Raw genomic sequence first — 21,002 nt, 5'->3', positions numbered from 1 at the left:
TCTTTTCAACTGTTCATGCTTCTCTGGGGGTTCTGCCGGCCTCCCAACAGGAGACCTGAAGAACTCCTGCAGGAATTCAGGGCCCATATTCCTTAAAATTGAACTATAAAGTAAATGCGGTTGAATTTCCTGATCATCAGCATGGTTATGCCGTTTCTCGGAGGCTTCTGCAGATCTTCCACTGAAGTAAAGGTTGTTGTTGGGGAGCCCCTCCATGGAGATTCAACCCCAATGTTTCAACTTCGCTCACAGGTAAGACACAGCTAAGTAATTCCTTTGTGTTCACCCTCCAATTTATCTAAAACCAATCCAGTTATCAACTAAAAATACTTCAGCCAGGTGTTAAAAATAACTGCAAGAAAAGAAGAGTTTTATACTTACTTTTTTATCCCTCCATCCTGTCTCAGTATGGGTCGTTTGCTTTTATCAACTGTAAGATTTATAAGTACTCCACAAGCAGCGAAACAGACGTCTTGGTGCTTAGCATCCAACAAGGTGATCATAAATTTATCCACTGATTTACAGGAGAGGAAAAGAATAACTTTAGTGGAAGTATTTCCCTCTTATGGCAGTTATAGATTGGACAGTTAAGAAAATGTCTCATAAGCCAAATAAGAAAGAAAGAACTTGCAGTTATATAAGTATTTCATTATGTTCTCAGCATCGTCCATATTCAATGAATCACTTTTTCATGGAGTAACAGAACCATAGAATAGTACAGCACAGATGACCATTTGGCCTGACGAGTTTGCACTAGCCCTTTTGAACAGCAATCCAGTTGGGCCCATTCCACATATCGTTTCCCATATCCCTGCCATTTTGTCTCGCTCAAATATTTACTCATTTCCCTTTTGAAAGTCACTATTGATTCCATTTCCACTATCTTATCAGGCAGTTCATTTCAAATGCTAAACACGCATTGCGTAAAAAAATGTCTTTCCTTGTGTCACCTCTGGTTCTTTTGCATTAAATCTATGCTTTCTGGTTATCGACCCTTCAGCCATTGGAAAGTTTCTCTTCATTTATGCTATCTAAACCATTCATGATTTTAAAAACCTCTATCAAATCTCCTCTTAACAATCTCTGCTCTAAGGGCCACAGTCTCAGTTTTTCCAGTCAATCCATGTAACTGTAATTCCTTATTCCTGGAACTATTCTAGTAAATCTCTTTCCTACTCTCTCCAAAGTCTTCATGTCCTTACTAAAGCATGGTGCCCAGAATTGGACACTATTCCAGGTGGGGCTCAACTAGTGTTTTATATACTGTTATGGCAATGCTTCTATATATTTTTATTAAGTAATTTTTGAGGACTTGTATTTTAGAATTATTGACATTGTTTGATTTGGGAAAACTGAAAAGGATTGCATGGGTGTTTTTTTCACTGGGGTCATTGAAAGGACACTGCGAGGTCTTGTTTGAAAACAACATTTACTGAAAGTCATCTGTCTTCAGATAAATACCCAGCAGGAGCTTTCTGACTTGGGGAAGACGTTTAAAGAGAAGTGACAGGTCAAGATTTATAGGGGTCAGGAGGCTTGACTCTTAAGATATTGTTTTTGGTTTTGCTTTAGACAGTATGTTGGGATGGGAACTGTTTTGACGGCAGTTGGAGAAAACTAACCAAGAGAGCAGTCACCATCAGCACCCTTTTTGAAAACTTCCTGAGAATCAAGTGTAAGAAATAGAGAAACTGATGCTGCATTTCTCCTGAAAAGCCTGCCAGAAACCCCTGTTGTCGCATTTCTCCTAGAAAGCCTGCCAAACTGATCTTCAATGTCGTCTGAAAAGAACTGTTCTAGAGCCTGAAAAGAAGTGTTCTAGAGAGATCCCAGTGACAGCCATCTACGTGTATTTGGGATGCCAAACTAAAAAGGAACAACTGACATCTTTCCATATCTTCTCTTTTTTATTCAAGAATTAGCAAGTATCTGGCCAAAGTATTCCTTTTTGTCTTTTTTTTGCAATAGAGCCCTAAAGAGAAAATTTCAATTTTTTCGGTTAATGGGTGTGTGTGTGTGTGTGTGTGTGTGTGTGTGTGTGTGAGGGACTAAGGTAAAAAGGGAACTTTCATATTTCCATCTGTGTGTTAATGCTTTGCTTCTCACTGATGAATCTTGTTTTATAATAAACTGATAATTTTGTTGTTTATTAAAGAAACCTAGTTGGTGTATTTTATTTTGGGATAAAAATAAAAATTATGATTGACCATATCGGTAACTGGGTACACATTTAAATATATGTTGTGACCTGTGGAGAAGTGGAACTAGAAAAAACTCCTCCCACCTCAGTTGTAACAGCATCCAACCTTATGAACCACATTTTGTGCATTTACACACATGCATACCACCTAACATAGACTCTTTGTATTTGCTATGATCCCACCCAGTTCTGTATTATTTCTAACTCTAACTTTCCCAGTCCTCTGTACACCTTGTTTCTACTTTTTAATATTACATTTGGTGCCCAACCCCTGCCAAATTAGTGTAAACCTTCCCCCACAGCATTTTAAAAAACAATTTTCTTTTTGCATAAATTTAAGGTAAGGGGCAAGAGGTTTAGAGGAAAAAACTTTTCATCCAGAGGGTGGTTGGAATCTGGAATGCACTGCCTGAAGAGGTGGTAGAGACAGGAACCCACACAACATTTAAGAAGTATTTAAATGAGCACTTGAAACGCCATAGCATACAAAGCTACGGTCCAAGTGCTGGAAAATGGGATTAGAATAGTGAGGTGTTTGATGGCCAGCACGGACACGATGGGCCGAAGGGCCTGCTTCTGTGCTGTATATCTCGATGACTCTAAGTGTGGCAGCCAACTTGCATACATCAAAATGCTACAAACAACAAAAAAGTTTGATTAATTTGTTTTTACATAGTATTTATCCAACTACAATATGCGGCTGAAATGGCCAAAATAAGGGAACAAAACATAATTACACATTGGAATTCTTGGTTTTGGGTAGTACAGTATCATGCAGCTCACCTGAAATACCACTCAGACTTTGTCTCTTAAGAATTCACAATAACACCAAAAACACAGATTTTAGCAAACATTGTAACCCTTCTAAAAGATGCTCAGCTTAATGAGAGGTTCAGTTTGTTACCAAGAATGCTGCACGACTGATGGATTTAATCACTTGGTTTGAATTTCGACATGTCACAATCCAGAAACCTTACAATAAAGTAATGGATGTATTGTTCTGGGCTGAAGCACAGTCAAACAAACAACACTCTGATGATATTGAATTAAATGCTTGTACCCAACAGGTGTTTTCTTGCACGGCAAAGAAGTTCAAAACAGTATGACTACAGGGAAGAGTCAAGTGGTGAAGAAAAAGCGGCTCAGAGATTTCAACAACCTTTTGCGACAGAATCACAGAATAATACAGTGCAGAAGAGGCCCTTCGGCCCATCGAGTCTGCACCGATGCATTAAAACACCTGACCTGTCTACCTAATCCCATTTGCCAGTGCTTGGCCCATAGCCTTGAATGTTATGACGTGCCAAGTGCTCATCCAGGTACTTTTTAAAGGATGTGAGGCAACCTGCCTCTACCACCCTCAACGGCAGTGCATTCCATTTACCCTCTGGGTAAAAAAGTTCTTCCTCAAATCCCCCTTAAATCTCCCGCCCCTCACCTTAAACTTGTGACCCCTTGTAACTGACCCTTCAACTAAGGGGAACAGCTGCTCCCTATCCACCCTGTCCATGCCCCTCATAATCTTGTACACCTCAATCAGGTCACCCCTCAGTCTTCTCTGCTCCAGTGAAAACAACCCAAGCCTATCCAACCTCTCTTCATAGCATAAATTTTTAAATGTTCCATCCCAGGCAACATCCTGGTGAATCGCCTCTGCACCTCCTTCAATGCAATCACATCCTTCCTAAAATGTGGCGACCAGAATTGCACACAGTACTCCAGCTGTGGCCTTACCAAAGTTCTGTACAACTCCAACATGACCTCCCTGCTTTTGTAATCTATGCCTTGATTGATAAAGGCAAGTGTCCCATATGCCTTTTTCACCACCCTATTAACCTGCCCTTCTGCCTTCAAAGATCTATGGACAAACATGCCAAGGTCCCTTTGTTCCTCGGAACTTCCCAGTGTCAGCCCATTCATTGAATACTTCCATGTCACATTACTCCTTCCAAAATGTATCACCTCACACTTTTCAGGGTTAAATTCCATCTGCCACTTTTCTGCCCATTTGACCATCCCGTCTATATCTTCCTGTAACCTAAGACACTCCACCTCACTGTTAACCACTCAGCCAATCTTTATGTCATCTGCGAACTTATTGATCCTACCCCCCACATAGTCATCTATGTCGATTATATAAATGACAAACAATAGGGGACCCAGCACAGATCCCTGTGGTACGCCACTGGACACTGGCTTCCAGTCACTAAAACAGCCGTCTGTCATCACTCTCTGTCTCCTACAGCTAAGCCAATTTTGAATCCACCTTATCAAGTTACCTTGTATCCCATGTGCATTTGCTTTCTTGATAAGTCTCCCATGTGGGACCTTGTCAAAGGCTTTGCTGAAATCCATGTAAACTACATCAACTGCACTACCCTCATCTACACACCTGGTCACATGCTCAAAAAATTCAATCAAATTTGTTAGACATGACCTCCCTCTGACAAAGCCATGCTGACTATTCCTAATCAAATTTTGCCTCTCCAAGTGGTGATAGATTCTCTCCTTCAGAATTTTCTCCAATAGTTTCCCTACCACTGACGTGAGACTCACTGGTCTGTAGTTCCCTGGCTTATCTGTACAACCTTTCTTAAATAGTGGGACCACATTAGCTGTCCTCCAGTCCTCTGGCACCTCCCCTGTGGCCAGAGTGGAATAAAAAATTGGGGTCAGAGGCCCTGCAATCTCCACCCTCGCCTCCCACAGCATCCTGGGACACAAATCGTCCGGACCTGGAGATTTGTCCACTTTTAACCCTTCCAAAACCTTCAATACCTTGTCATTCCCTATGACAATTTGCTCAAGAACGTCACAGTCTCTCTCTCTAAGTTCCATATCTACATCCTCTTTCTCTTGGGTGAAGACAGATGTGAAGTATTTGTCCTCTGGCCCCACCCACAAATTTCCCCCTTGGTCCCTAATGGGTCCTACTCTTCCCATTGATATACTTATAGAATATCTTGGGATTTTCCCTACTTTTACCAGCCAGAGCTTTCTCATATCCCCTCTTTGCTCTCCTAATTGCTTTCTTAAGCTCCATCCTACACTTTCTGTACTCCACTAATGCTTCCATTGATTTGCTCTCCTTGTATTTGCTAAAAGCCTCTCTTTTCCTTCTCATCGTACCCTGAATGTTTCTGGTCATCCATGGTTCTCTGGGCTTGTTGCTCCTACCTATTACCCTAGAGGGAACATGTTGGGCCTGTACCCTCCCCATTTCCTTTTTGAATGCGCCCCACTGCTCTTCTGTAGATTTCCCGACAAGTAACTCGTTCCAGTCTACCTTGGCCAGATCCTGCCTTATTTGACTAAAATTCACTCTCCCCCAATCCAAAACCTTTTTTTGCAACTTGTCTATTTCTTTCTCCATAACAAGCTTAAATTGTACCATGTTGTGGCCACTATCACCAAAATGCTTCCCCACCAACACATCAACCACCTGTCCGGCTTCATTCCCCAGAATTAGGTCCAGCACTGCACCCTCCCTTGTTGGATCCTGTACATATTGAGCTAAAAAGTTCTCCTGTATACATTTTAAGAACTCCACTCCATCTAAGCCCTTAACACAATGACTATCCCAATTAATGTTGGGAAAGTTGAAATCACCTAATATAATTACCCTATTATTTTTACATACCTCTGCAAGTTGTGCACATACTTGCTCCTCAATTTCCCACTGACTATCTGGGGGTCTATAATAAACACCTAGCAATGGGGGCAGCGCAGTGGTTAGCGCTGCAGCCTCACAGCTCCAGGGACCCAGGTTCAATTCTGGGTAGTGCCTGTGCGGAGTTTGCAAGTTCTCCCTGTGACCGCGTGGGTTTTCTCCGGGTGCTCCGGTTTCCTCCCACCGCCAAAGACTTGCAGGTGATAGGTAAATTGGCCATTGTAAATTGCCCCTAGTGTCGGTAGGTGGTAGGGAATATGGGATTACTGTAGGGTTAGTATAAATGGGTGGTTGTTGGTCGGCACAGACTTGGTGGGCCGAAGGGCCTGTTTCAGTGCTGTATCTCTAAATAAATAAATGTGGCTGTCCCTTTTTTATTCCTAAACTCTACCCATAAAACTTCATTTGATGCCCCCTCCAAGAAATCATCTCTTCTTACTGCAGTAACTGACTCCTTAACTAATATTGCAATGCCCCCTCCTCTGTCTCGCCTGAAGATTCTATATCCTGGGATATTGAGCAGCCAATCCTGCCCCTCCCTCAACCATGTCTCCGTGATGGCTACTATATCACACTTCCACGTGTCAATCATTGCCCTTAACTCATGCGTTTTACCTGCAATACTCCTGGCATTAAAGTACAGGCCATCCATCCTAGTCTTACTCCCTTGAAACTTACTTTCACTGTATACCCTCTGACCTGTTCGCTTTCCTGTGTTTAGCTGTGTCCCTATTCTGCTAGGAGTCTGCATCCCCTCCCCCTGCCAAATTAGTTTAAACTCCTCCCAACATCACTACCAAACCCGCCAGCAAGGATGTTAGTCCCCCTCTGGTTCAGATGTAGACTGTCCCGCTTGTACAGGTCCCACCTTCCCCAGAAACGGTCCCAGTGGTCCAGGAATCTAAAACCCTCCCTCCTGCACCAACTCGTAAGCCACGCATTCATCTGTGCTATTCTCCTATTTCTATACTCGCTAGCACGTGGCACTGGGAGTAATACAGAGATTACAACCTGAGAGGTCCTGCTTTTTAGTCTGCTGCCTAACTCCCTGAATTCTTGATGCAAGACCTCATCCCTCTTTCTACCTATGTCATTGGTACCAACATGTAATGCTCTCAGACTCGCGGATACTCCACAGTGTTTCCAGCCGCTGTTCCTGAAAGCTGTGCTCATCATTGACCTTGCATAAATACAGCTGTTGATGGTGGATTTAAACTTGTTTGATGTGATTCCTGGCTTTGACAAGAACTATAGGATGGAGATTCCTGCTTGTAAAAGTATTGCAAAAGAAGCAGATTGTACTTTGCCTGTGCTGCAATTTTGGAACTCTGTGGATTGCAGAATCCCCCACCTTGCAAAGCTAACACAGCGACATCTGACAATTCCAACAAACTCTGTGGACGCAGAGAGAGCTGTGTCTAAACACAGACAGGTATTCACAGTGCACAGACAGGGAGTGAAGAAAGAGACAGTTGCATGCTCATATTCAACCACTGTATACAATAAATGCCATTTGAGGCAGCACAGTGGCGCAGTGGTTAGCACTGCAGCCTCACAGCTCCAGTGACCCGGGTTCAGTCTGGGTACTGCCTGTGTGGAGTTTGCAAGTTCTCCCTGTGACCGCGTGGGTTTTCGCTGGGTGCTCCGGTTTCCTCCCACAGCCAAAGACTTTCAGGTTGATTGGTAAATTGGCCATTGTAAATTGCCCCTAGTGTAGGTAGGTGGTAGGAGAATGGTGGTGATGTGGTAAGGAATATGGGATTAATGTAGGATTAGTATAAATGGGTGGTTGATGGTCGACACAGACTCGGTGGGCCGAAGGGCCTGTTTCAGTGCTGTATCTTTCTATCACTAGGGAACCAAGGGACTTGTAAAAATTAGGAACTGAAAGAAATTAGTATCAGTAAAGAGGTAGTAGTCAAAAAATTAATTGGATTGAAAGTTGATAAATCCCCTGGGCCAAATGAGTTACATCCCAGAGTATTGAAAGAGGTAGCTATAGAAATAGTGGATGCATTGGTGGTTATCTTTCAAAATTCGATAGATTCTGGAAGTGTTCCTGCAGACTGGAAAGTAGCAAATATAACCTCATTATTTAAGAAAAGAGCGAGAGAGAAAACGGAGAACAACAGAGCTGTTAGTCTGACGTCAGTAGTAGGGAAAATGTTAGAATCTATTATAAAGGTGAGATAACTGGACACTTGGAAAATAATGATATGATTGACCAGAGTCAACATGGATTTATGAAAGGGAAATCACGTCTGACAAACCTGTTGGAGTTTTTTGAGAATGTCACTTGTAGCATAGATAAAGGAGAACCAGTATATGTGGTGTATCTGGATTTTCAGAAGGCTTTTGATAAGCTTCCACAAAGGAGGTTAGGAAACAAAATTAGAGCAGATGGGATTGGGGGTAATATACTGCTATGGATTGAGAACTGGTTAACAGACAAAAAGCAGACAGTTGGAATAAGTGGGTCATTCTCAGGATGGCAGGCTGTTACTAGTGGGGTACTGCGAGGATAAGTGCTTGGGCTACAGCTGTTCACAATCTATATAAATGATTTGGATTTGGGGACCAAATGTAATATTTCCAAATTTGCTGATGACACAAAACGAGGTGGGAATGTAAGTTGTGAGGAGGATACATGGAGGCTTCAAGGGGATTGAGACAAGCTAACTAAATGGGCAAGAACATGGCAGATGGAATATAATGTGAATGTGTGAAGTTATCCACTTTGGTAGAAACATAGAAAAATAGGGGCAGGAGTAGACCATTCGGCCCTTCGAGCCTGCTCCGCCATTCAATACGATCATGGCTGATCATCCAAACTCAGTAACCTGTTCCCGCTTTCTCCCCGTATCCCTTGATCCCTTTAGCCCTAAGAACTGTATCTCTTTCCTGAATATATTTAATGATTTGGCCTCAACTGCTTTCCGTGGTAGAGAATTCCACAGGTTCACCACTCTCTGGCTGAAGAAATCTCTCCTCATCTCAGTCCTAAATGACTTACCCCTTATCCTTAGACTGTAACCCCTGGTCCTGGACTCCCCTGTCATCAGGAACATCCTTCCTGCATCTAGTCTGTCCAGTCCTGTTAGAATTTTGCAGGTTTCTATGAGATCCCCTCTCATTCTTATAAACTCGAGCGAATACAAGCCTAATCGACCCAATCTCTCTTCATACGTCAGTCCTGCCATCCCAGGAATCAGTCTGGTGAACCATCGCTGCACTTCCTCCATAGCAAGAACATCCTTCCTCAGATAAGGAGACCAAAACTGCACACAATACTCCAGATGTGGTCTCACCAAGACCTTGTATAATTGCAGCAAGACATCCTTGCTCCTGTACTCAAATCCTCTCGCTATGAAGGCCAGCATACCATTTGCCTTCTTAACTGCCTGCTGCACCTGCATGCTTACTTTCAGCAACTGGTGCACAAGGACACCCAGGTCTTGCTGCACCTCCCCCTTTCCCAATCTATCGCCGTTCAGATAATAATCTGCCTTTCTGTTTTTGCTACCAAAGTGGATAACCTCACATTTATCCACATTATACTGCATCTGCCATGTATTTGCCCACTCACTCAACCTGTCTAAATCACATTGGAGCTTCTCTGCACCCTCCTCACAGCTCACACTCCCACCCAGCTTTGTGTTGTCTGCAAACTTGGATATATTACATTTCATTCCCTCATCTATATCACTAATATATATTGTGAATAGCTGGGCTCCTAGCACCAATCCCTGCGGCACCCCACTAGTCACTGCCTGCCACTCGGAAAAAGACCCGTTTATTCCTACTCTTTGTTTCCTGTCTGCCAACCAGTTCTCTATCCATGTCAGTATCTTACCCCCAATCCCATGTGCTCTAATTTTAAACGCTAATCTCTTATGTGGGACCTTTTCAAAAGCCGTCTGAAAGTCCAAACACATCCACTGGTTCTCCCTTGTCTATTCTACTAGTTACATCCTCAAAATATTCCAGTAGATTTGTCAAGCATGATTTCCCTTTCGTAAATCAATATTGACTTTGTCCAATCCTGTCATTGTTTTCCAAATGCTCTGCTATTACATCTTTTGTAATGGACTCCAGCATTTTCCCCACTACCGATGTCAGGCTAACCACTCTATAATTCCCTGTTTTCTCTCTACCTCCTTTTTTAAATAGTGGGGTTACATTAGCCACCCTCCAATCCATAGGAACTGTTCCAGAGTCTATAGAATTTTGAAAAATGACCAGCAATGCATCTACTATTTCTGGGGCCACTTCCTTAAGTACTCTGGGATGTAGATTATCAGACCCTGGGGATTTATCGGCCTTCAGTCCCATCAATTTTCCCAACACCATTTTCCTACTAAAACTGATTTCATACAGTCCCTCCTTCTCACTAGACCCTATGTTCCCCAACGTTTCTGGGAGGTAATTTGTGTCCTCCTTTGTGAAGACAGAACCAAAGTATGTATTTAATTGGTCTGCCATTTCTTTGTTCCGCATTATAAATTCCCCCGTTTCTGACTGTAAGGGACCCACATTTGTCTTCACTAATCTTTTTCTCTTCACATATCTATAGAAGCTTTTACAGTCAGTTTTTATGTTCTCTGCAAGCTTACTCTCATTACTCACCTTCCGGGAGCGGAGCGGAGTTGATCTGTGGAGAGAACGCCGAGCGAGAGAAGAGGATAAATTGAGCTCGAGGATCGAAGCCCAGTCACTTACCTTCTGGGAGCAGAGTGAAGAACAGTCCAGGCGTGCCAGAGTTTGAAAAAGAAAAGGTCAACAGTGATATCACAGGAAAGCTGCAAGGTGATTGGTTGGTGAGTAACAGCGATTAGTGCCTGGAAATAGCTTAAAAAAATTAGGGGAAAGTTCTTTTCTTAAACCTACCATATAAGTGATAAGGTTAGTACTACTAAAGTGTGTTTTTTTTAATTAGTGTAATTTATTAAGGACTTTAGATTGTAGTGGGTAGTGTTTGGAGTAGAACAAGGCCCCTAGCGTAATTAGTATTTTTTAATTAAAGGGAGTAACTAAGTAATCGAAAGGTAAGTCATGGCAGGAGAGCTCGCACCCGTGATATGCTCCTCCTGCGCTATGTGGGAAATCAGGGACGCTTCCAGTGCCCCTGACGACCATGTGTGCAGGAAGTGTATCCATCTGTAGCTACTGGCTACCCGCATTACGGAGCTGGAACTGCAGGTGGATTCACTGTGGAGCATCCGCGATGCTGAGGACATCGTGGATAGCACGTTTAGCGAGGTGGTCACACCACAGGTAATGGCTGTACAGGCAGAAAAGGGATGGGTGACCACCAGGCGGAGTAGCAGATGCAGGCAGGTAGTGCAGGAGTCCCGTGTGGCCAGCCCCCTCTCAAACAGATATATCACTTTGAATACAGTTGTGCGGGGAAGGCCTCCCAGGGGAAAGCAGCAACAGCCAAGTGCGTGGCACCATGGATGGCTCTGCTGCACATCAGGGGGGAAAAAGACTGGGAGAGCCATAGTGATAGGAGATTCAATTGTAAGGGGAACAGACAGGCGTTTCTGTGGCGGCAAACGAGACTCCAGGATGGTATGTTGCCTCCCTGGAGCTAGGGACAAGCTAGGGTGGCACAGTGGCGCAGTGGTTAGCACCGCAGCCTCACAGCTCCAGGGACCCGGGTTCGATTCTGGGTACTGCCTGTGCGGAGTTTGCAAGTTCTCCCTGTGTCTGCGTGGGTTTTCCCCGGGTGCTCCGGTTTCCTCCCACAGTCAAAGGACTTGCAGGTGATAGGTAAATTGGTCGTTGTAAATTGCCCCTAGTGTAGGTAGGTGATAGGGAATATGGGATTACTGTAGGGTTAGTAAAAATGGGTGGTTGTTGGTCAGCACAGACTTGGTGGGCCGAAGGGCCTGTTTCAGTGCTGTATCTCTAAATAAAAAATAAAAATAAATATGTCTCGGAGCGGCTGCAGGACATTCAGAAAGCGTAGGGTGAACAGCCAGTGGTCGTGGTACATGTCGATACCAACGACATAGGTAAAAAAGCGATGAGGTCCTGCAAGATGAATTTAAGGAGTTAGGAGCTAAATTAAAAAGCAGGACCTCAAAGGTAGTAATCACAGGATTACCTCCTGTGCCACGTGTTAGTGAGTATAGGAACAGGAGAATAGACCAGATGAATGCGTGGCTGGAGTATTGGTGCAGGAGGGAGGGATTTAGATTCCTGGGACATCGGGACCGGTTCTGGGGAAGGTAGGACCTGTACAAGCGGGACGGGTTACACCCAGGCAGGACCGGAACCGATGTACTCGCAGGGGCGTTTGCTAGTGCTGTTGGGGAGGATTTAAACTAGAATGGCAGGGGGATGGGAACCGGAGCGGGGAGACTGAGGAGGAGGAAACAAGGATAGAAATGAAAGACAGGAAACAAAAAGGAAAAAATGGAAGGCATAGAAATCAAGGGCAAGAAACAAATAGGGCCATAATGCGAAATAATGCTAAGATGACTAAGAATGTTAAAAAGACAAGCCTAAAGGCATTGTGTCTCAATGTGCGGAGTACTCGCAATAAGGTAGGCGAATTAACCGCACAAATAGATGTAAATGGATACGATACAGTTGTGATTACGGAGACATGGATGCAGGGTGACCAAGGGTATTCAATATTTAGGAAGGACAGGCAAAAAGGGAAATGAGATGGAGTAGCATGGTTAGTAAAAGAGGAAATCAACACAATAGTGAGGAAGGATATTAGCTCAGAGAATCCTGATGTGGAATCTGTATGGGTGGAGCTAAGAAACGCCAAGGGGCAGAAAACATTGGTGGGGGTTGTATACAGACCCCCAAATAGCAGTGGTGATGTAGAGGATGGCATTAAACAGGAAATTAGAGATGCATGCAATCAGGGTGCAACTATAATTATGGGTGACCTTAATCTACATATAGATTGGGCAAACCAAATTAGCAATACTGTAGAGGAGGAATTCCTGGAGTGCATATGTGATGGTTTTTTGGACCAATACATTGAGGAACCAACTAGAGAACAGGCCATCCTAGACTGGGTATTGTGTAATGTGAAAGGATTAGTTAACAATCTAGTTGTGCGGGGTCCCTTGGGGAAGAGCGGCCATAACATGATAGAATTCTTCATTGAGATGGAGAGTGAGAGAGTTGATTCCAAGCCTAGGGTCCTGAATCTAAATAAAGGAAACTATGAAGGTATGAGGCACAAGTTGGCTATGATAGATTGGGGAACATTACTTAAGGGGTTGACAGTGGCTAGGCAATGGTTAGCATTTAAAGAGCGCATGGATGAATTACAACAATTGTTCATTCCTGTCTGGCGCAAAAATAAAACAGGAAGGTTGGCTCAACCGTGGCTTACAAAAGAAATTAGGGATAGTATTAGATCCAAGGAGGAGAAATATAAAATGGCCAGAACAAGCAGCAAACCTGAGGATTGGGAGCAGTTTAGAATTCAGCAAAGGAGGACAAAGGGATTGATTAAGAAGGGGAAAATAGAGTATGAGAATAAGCTTGCAGAGAACATAAAAACTGACTGTAAAAGCTTCTATAGATATGTGAATAGAAAAAGATTAGTGAAGATAAATGTGGGTCTCTTACAGTCAGAAACGGGGAAATTTATAATGCGGAACAAAGAAATGACAGACCAATTAAATACATACTTTGGTTCTGTCTTCACAAAGGAGGACACAAATTACCTCCCAGAAATGTTGGGGAACATAGGGTCAGAAAGGCAGAGTATTTCTTAAATAGAGAGAGGTTGGGAAGTGATGATGTCCAAAGGGACCTGGGTGTCCTTGTTCATGAGTCACTAAAATCTAGCATGCAGGTGCAGTAAGCAATTAGGAAGGCAAATGGTATGTTGGTCTTCATCGCAAGGGGATTTGAGTACAGGAGTAATGATTAAAAGCAAAATACTGCAGATGCTGGAAATCTGAAATAAAAACAAGAAATGCTGGAAATACTCAGCAGGTCTGGCAGCATCTTTGGAGAGAGAAGCAGAGTTAACGTTTCAGGTCAGTGACCTGAAATGATAACTCTGCTTCTCTCTCCACAGGAATAAAGATGTCTTGCTGCAATTGTATACAGCCTTGGTGAGACCGCACCTGGAGTATTGTGTACAGTTTTGGTCTCCAAATCTAAGGAAGGATATACTTGCCACAGAGGGAGTGCAACGGAGGTTCACTAGAATAATCCCTGGGATGGCAGGAATGTCTTATGAGGAGAGACTGCAGAAACTGGGCCTGTATTCTCTTTGTTTTGAAGAGTGAGAAGTGATCTCAGTGAAACTTACAAAATTCTTGCAGGGCATGACAGGATAGATATGGCTGGTGAGTCTAGAACCAGGGGGCACAATCTCAGAATAAGGGGCAGGCCATTTAAGTCTGAGATGAGGAGGAATTTCTTTATTCAAAGGGTGGTGAACCTGTGGAATTCTCTACCCTAGAGGGCTGTGGAAGCTCAATCATTGAGCATGTTCAAGACAGAAATCGATAGATTTCTGGATACTAATGACATCAAGGGATATAGGGATAGTGGGGGAAAATGGCACAGAGGTAGATGATCAGCCATGATCTAATCGAATGGTGGAGTAAGCTGTGGTGTAATGGTATTGTCAGAAGACAAGTGACCCAGGGTATTGCTCCGGGGACATGGGTTTGAATTCCACCACAGGAGAAGGTGGAATTTGAATTCAAAGTTAATAAAAAATCTGGAATGAAAAGCTGGTCTAATGATGGCCATGAAACCATTGTCGATTGTTGTAAAAACCCATCTGGTTCACTAATGACCTTTACAGAAGGAAATCTGCTCTCCTCACCTTGTCTGGCCTACATGTGACTCCAGACCCACAACAATGTGGTTGACTCTTACAGGCCCTCTGAAATTGCCAAGTATGTATCTAACTAAAAAAGAATGAAACCGGATGGACCACCTGGCATTGACCTAGGCACCGGAAATGACAACGGCAAACCCAGCCCTGTCGACACTGCAAAGTCCTCCTTACTAACATCTGAGAGCTCGTGCCAAGGTTGGGAGAGCTGTCCCACAGACTAGTCAAGCAACAGCCTGACATAGTCATTCTCACAGAATCTACCCTAAAGACAATGTCCCAGACACTGCCAGCACCATCCCCGGGTCTGTCTTGTCCCACCGGCAGGACAGACCCAGCAGAGGTGGTGGCAGAGTGTTATACAGGAGAGAGTTGCCCTAGGAGTCCTCAACATCGCCTCCAGACCCCAGGAAGTCTCATGGCATCAGGTCAAACATGGGCTAGGAAACCTCCTGCTGATTACCACCTACAGCCGTCCCTCTGCTGATGAGTCAGTACTCCTCCATGTTGAACAGCACTTGGGGGCAAGGGTGCAGAATATACTCTGGGTGGGGGACTGCAATGTCAATAGAACCACTACTGGCTGAGTCCTAAAGGGCACAGTTGCTAGACTGGGTATGTGGCAGATGGTGTCGGAACCGACAAGAGGGGAAAACATACTTGACCTTGTCCTCACCAATCTGCCTGCCGCAGATGCATCTGTCCATGACAATATTGGTAGGAGTGACCACCGCACAGTCCTAGTGGAGATGAAGTTCCACCTTCACATTGAGGATACCCTCCATCATGCTGTGTGGCACTACCACTGTGCTAAATGGGATAGATTTCAAACAGATCTAGCAATGCAAAACTGGGCATCCATGAGGTGCTGTGGGCGATCAGCAGCAGCAGAATAGTACTCAACCACACTCTGTAACCTCATGGCCCAGCATATCCCCCACTCTACCATTACTATCAAACCAGGAGACCAACCCTGGTTCAATGAAGAGTGCAGGAGGGCATGCCTCAAAATGAGGTGTCAACCTGGTGAAGCTACAACACAGCACTACCTGCATGCAAAACTGTGTAAGCAGCATGCGATAGAGCTAAGCGATACCATAACCAACGGATCAGATCTAAGCTCCGCAGTCCTGCCATATCCAGCTGTGAATGGTGGTGCATAATTAAACAACTAACTGGAGGAGGTGGCTCCACAAATATCCCTATCCTCAATAATGGGGGAGCCCAGCACATCAGTGCGAAAGATAAGACTGAAGCATTTGCAACAATTTTCAGCCAGAGGTGCCAAGTTGATGATCCATCTCAGCCTCCTCCTGAAGTCCCTAGCATCACAGATGCCAGACTTCAGCCAATTCGATTCACTCCGCCTGACATCAAGAAACGAGTGAAGGCACTGGATACTGCAAAGGCTATGGGCCCTGACAATATACTGGCAATAGTACTGAAGACCTGTGCTCCAGAACTTGCTGCACCCCGAGTCAAGCTGTTCAAGTACAGCTAGAACACTGGCATCTACCTGGCAATGTGAAAAAATGCCCAGGTATGTCCAGTACTCAAAAAGCAGGACAAGTCCAACCCAGCCAATTACCACCCCATCAGTACCTTGCACTATGGCAGCGAGGCCTGGACAACGTATGTCAGCCAAGAGCTACATCTCAATTCATTCCATCTTCGCTACCTCCGGAGAATACTTGGCATCAGGTGGCAGGACCGTAACTCCAACACAGAAGTTCTCGAGACGGCCAACATCCCCAGCTTATACACATTACTGAGTCAGTGGCGCTTGAGATGGCTTGGCCATGTGAGTCGCATGGAAGATAGCAGGATCCCCAAAGACACATTGTACAGCGAGCTCGCCACTGGTATCAGACCCACCGGCCGTCCATGTCTCTGCTTTAAAGACGTCTGCAAACGCGACATGAAGTCCCGTGACATTGATCACAAGTCGTGGGAGTCAGTTGCCAGCGTTCGCCAGAGCTGGTGGGCAGCCATAAAGGCGGGGCTAAAGTGTGGCGAGTCGAAGAGACTTAGCAGTTGGCAGGAAAAAAGACAGAAGCACAAGGGAGAGCCAACTGTGTAACAGCCCCGACAAACAAATTTTTCTGCAGCACCTGTGGAAGAGCCTGTCACTCTAGAATTGGCCTTTACAGCCACTCCAGGTGCTGCTCCACACACCACTGACCACCTCCAGGTGCTTACCCATTGTCTCTCGAGATAAGGAGGCCAAAGAGTCTACTCTCAAGCATCAGTAAAGTGATGGAAGGTGTCATCAACAGTGCTATCAAGCGGCACCTGCTTAGCAATAACCTGCTCAGTTTGGACTCAGCCAGGGCTACTCAGCTCATGACCTCATTACAGCCTTCATTCAAACATGGACAAAAGAGCTGATCTCAAGAGGTGAGGTGAGAGTGACAGCCCTCGACATCAAGGCAGCATTTGGCCGAGTACAGCATCGAGGAGCCTTCACAAAACTGAAGTCAATGGGAGTCAGGGGGAAAACTCTCTGCTGGTTAGAGTCATACCTAGCACAAAGGAAGATGGTTGTGGTTGTTGGAAGTCAATCATCTCAGCTCCAGGACATCACCGCAGGAGTTCCTCAGGGTAATGTCCTAGGCCCAACTATCTTCAGCTGCTTCATCAATGACTTTCCTTCAATCATAAGGTCAGAAGTGGGGATGTTCACTGATGATTACAAAATGTTCAGCACCATTCGCGACTCTTCAGATACTGAAGCAGTCCGTGTAGAAATGCAGCAAGACCTAGACAATATCCAGGCTTGGGCTGATAAGTGGCAAGTAACATTTGTGCCACACAAGTGCCAGGCAATGACCATCTCCAACAAGACAGAATCTAACCATTTCCCCATGACATTCAATGGCATTACCATTGCTGAATTCCGCATTATCAACATCCTAGGGGCTACCCTTGACCAGAAACTGAACTGGAGTAGCCATATAAATACCGTGGCTACAAGAGCAGGTCAGAGGCTAGGAATCCTGTGGCGAGAAATTCATCTCCTGACTCCCCAAAGCCTGTCCACCATCTACAAGGCACAAGTCAGGAGTGTGATGGAATACTCTCCACTTGCCTGGATGGGTGCAGCTCCAACAACACTCAAGAAGCTCGTCACTATCCAGGACAAAGCAGCCCATTTGATTGGCACACCATCCTTCAACATTCACTCCCTCCACCACCAACGCACAGTGGCAGCAGTGTGTACCATCTACAAGATGCACTGCAGCAACGCATCAAGGCTCCTTAGACAACACCTTCCAAACCCGTGACCTCTACTACCTAGAAGGACAAGGGCAGCAAATGCATGGGAACACCACCACCTGCAAGTTCCCCTCCAAGTCACACACCACCCTGACTTGGAACTATATCGCCGTTCCTTCGCTGTCGCTGGATCAAAATCCTGGAACTCCCTTCCTAACAGCACTGTGGGTGTACCTACCTCACATGGACTGCAGCGGTTCAAGAAGGCAGCTCACAGCCACCTTCTCAAGGACAATTAAGGATGGGCAATAAATGCTGGCCTAGCCAGCGATGCCCACATCCCATGAATGAATTTTTAAAAACAGGCCGAATGGCCTTCTCCTGTTCCTATTTCCTATGATCCTATGTATGTCCAACTGGACCACTTGGCAGGAGGTCTTCCAGGAGGCTGCAAATGTCAGCAACCACAAGATGTGAAATTCTTGAGCCTCCTGAGGCACTGATGCTCGGTCATGTCCAGGAAGCTTATCGTCTGCCTATCAACCCTGTGTTGTGGGTATCGTCTTCTGTGAGCTGGAGCTCGGTGCCCATCCTTCCCTCTCCTGTGAAGTGGCAAGTGGTTGAGGAGTAGGCTGCTGCTGTTCCAGCTGCTGGTGCTGTTGATACTGCTTCTCACCCTGTTTCCCATCTGAGGTCCATGGTACCTGAAGTCCATGGTACAACTGGATAAGAAGTTCCCATGCTGAACTGAAGGATGACAGCTGGGAGGTATCGGTCAAACCATGTAGACTTCAAAGTATTGGAAATCAGCTCCAAAGCAATGAAAGCACACTCTCAGAACAAGTCCTGTGAGAAAAAGTCTTCCACTGAGGCAAGGAAGCAGGTGTGAGATCTCAGTATTTAAAATATTTCTTGCTGTCACTTGTTCAGCCCCCTCAAATCCCCCCTTCTCATGCCTTAATTTCCCTTTTTTCATTGCAGCAGCTTTTTCGGAAGCAGAGAGTGCGAGCGAGTGAGCAGCTGGGAAGGTCAGTTTAAAGTAAACTTAATTTCCTTTTGTTTTCGGCGGAGACCGGGGGCTGCTGGGTAAGTAAAACCCTATATATTTGGGCCGTTTCTGAACCCGAGACACTACACCCGCCCTCCTCCTCTAACCAAAAAAAAGGACTCGGTGGTGTGTAGATAAGGTAAGGCTTTTTCTATTTCTCTTTTTTGTTTTATCGTGTGATTGGTTAAAAACTTTTCGTTCCTTTTTCATTTAACTAAGTTTAAGCTTAAGATTAAAAATGGCAGGAGATCTCAGACCCGTGACATGCTCCTCCTGCTCAATGTGGAAGCTCAGGGACATGGCTGATGTCCCTGACTCCTTCACGTGCAGGAAGTGTGTCCAGCTGCAACTCTTGTTAGACCGCATGACGGCTCTGGAGCTGCGGATGGACTCACTTTGGAGCATCCGCGAGGCTGAGGAGGTCGTGGATAGAACGTTTAGCGAATTGGTCACACCGCAGATTAGGATTGCTGAGGGAGAAAGGGAATGGGTGACCAAAAGGCAGAGAAAGAGCAGGAAGGCAGCGCAGGTGTCCCCTGTGGTCATCTCCCTCCACAACAGGTATACCGTTTTGGATACTGTTGAGGGAGATGGCTCACCAGGGGAAGGCAGCAGTAGCCAGGTTCATGGCACCGTGGCTGGCTCTGCTGTTCAGAAGGGCGGGAAAAAGAGTGGAAGGGCTATAGTCATAGGGGATTCGATTGTAAGGGGAGTAGATAGGCGGTTCTGTGGTCGAAAACGAGACTCCCGAATTGTATGTTGCCTCCCAGGTGCACGGGTCAGGGATGTCTCAGATCGGCTGCAGAACATTCTGAAGGGGGAGGGTGAACAGCCAGTTGTCGTTGTGCACATTCTTTTGGGCCTCCTTATCTCGAGAGACAATGGATACGCGCCTGGAGGTGGTCAGTGGTTTGTGAAGCAGCGCCTGGAGTGGCTATAAAGGCCAATTCTGGAGTGACAGGCTCTTCCACAGGTGCTGCAGAGAAATTTGTTTGTCGGGGCTGTTGCACAGTTGGCTCTCCCCTTGCGCCTCTGTCTTTTTTCCTGCCAACTACTAAGTCTCTTCGATTCACCACAATTTAGCCCTGTCTTTATGGCTGCCCGCCAGCTCTGGCGAATGCTGGCAACTGACTCCCACGACTTGTGATCAATGTCACACGATTTCATGTCGCGTTTGCACATAGGCACCAATGATATAGGTAAAAAACGGGATGAGGTCCTACAAGCAGAATTTAGGGAGTTAGGAGCCAAGTTAAAAAGTAGGACCTCAGAGCTAGTAATCTCAGGATTGCTACCAGTGCCACGTGATAGTCAGAGTAGAAATGAAAGAATAGTCAGGATGAATGCGTGGCTTGAGAGATGGTGCAGGAGGGAGGGGTTCAGATTTTTGGGACATTGGGACCGGTTCTGGGGGAGGTGGGACTATTACAAATTGGACGGTCTACACCTGGGCCGGACTGGAACAAATGTCCTTGGGGGTGCTTTTGCTAAAGCTGTTGGGAGGATTTAAACTAATGTGGCAGGGGGATGGGAACCAAATGAGGTCAGTGGAGAGTAAGGATGTAGTAACTAAAGCCTGTAAGGAACTAGATAATGAAGTCAGCGTGACTAAGGGAAAGAGTAGGCAGGGAGCAGATGATGAAAGCAAAGGGACTGGTGGTCTGAGGTGTATTTGTTTTAATGCAAGAAGTGTAGTAGGTAAGGCAGATGAACTTAGGGCTTGGATTAGTACCTGGGAGTATGATGTTATTGCTATTACTGAGACTTGGTTGAGGGAAGGGCATGATTGGCAACTAAATATCCCATGATACCGATGCTTCAGGCGGGATAGAGAGGGAGGTAAAAGGGGTGGAGGAGTTGCATTACTGGTCAAAGAGGATATCACAGCTGTGCTGAAGGAAGGCACTATGGAGGACTCGAGCTGTGAGGCAATATGGGCAGAACTCAGAAATAGGAAGGGTGCGGTAACAATGTTGGGGCTGTACTACAGGCCTCCCAACAGTGAGCATGAGATAGAGGTACAAATATGTAAACA

General features: G+C 45.3%; 1 protein-coding gene across 3 annotated transcripts in view; it reads right to left on the bottom strand.

Moving 5' to 3' along the window:
- armc2 (armadillo repeat containing 2) overlaps window positions 1-21,002 on the bottom strand; it is a 208,848-nt gene that overhangs the window by 21,355 nt on the left and 166,491 nt on the right. For all 3 annotated transcript variants that reach the window (XM_068027169.1, XM_068027168.1, XM_068027170.1), the window contains exon 16: window positions 382-514. In XM_068027169.1, the coding sequence (XP_067883270.1) occupies window positions 382-514 (133 nt within the window). The remainder of the gene's footprint in view (window positions 1-381; window positions 515-21,002) is intronic.

This window comes from Heterodontus francisci, chromosome 3 (assembly GCF_036365525.1).
Source record: "Heterodontus francisci isolate sHetFra1 chromosome 3, sHetFra1.hap1, whole genome shotgun sequence".
Classification (NCBI taxonomy): Eukaryota; Metazoa; Chordata; class Chondrichthyes; order Heterodontiformes; family Heterodontidae; genus Heterodontus; species Heterodontus francisci.
This window is presented reverse-complemented; position numbering and strand designations above follow the sequence as displayed.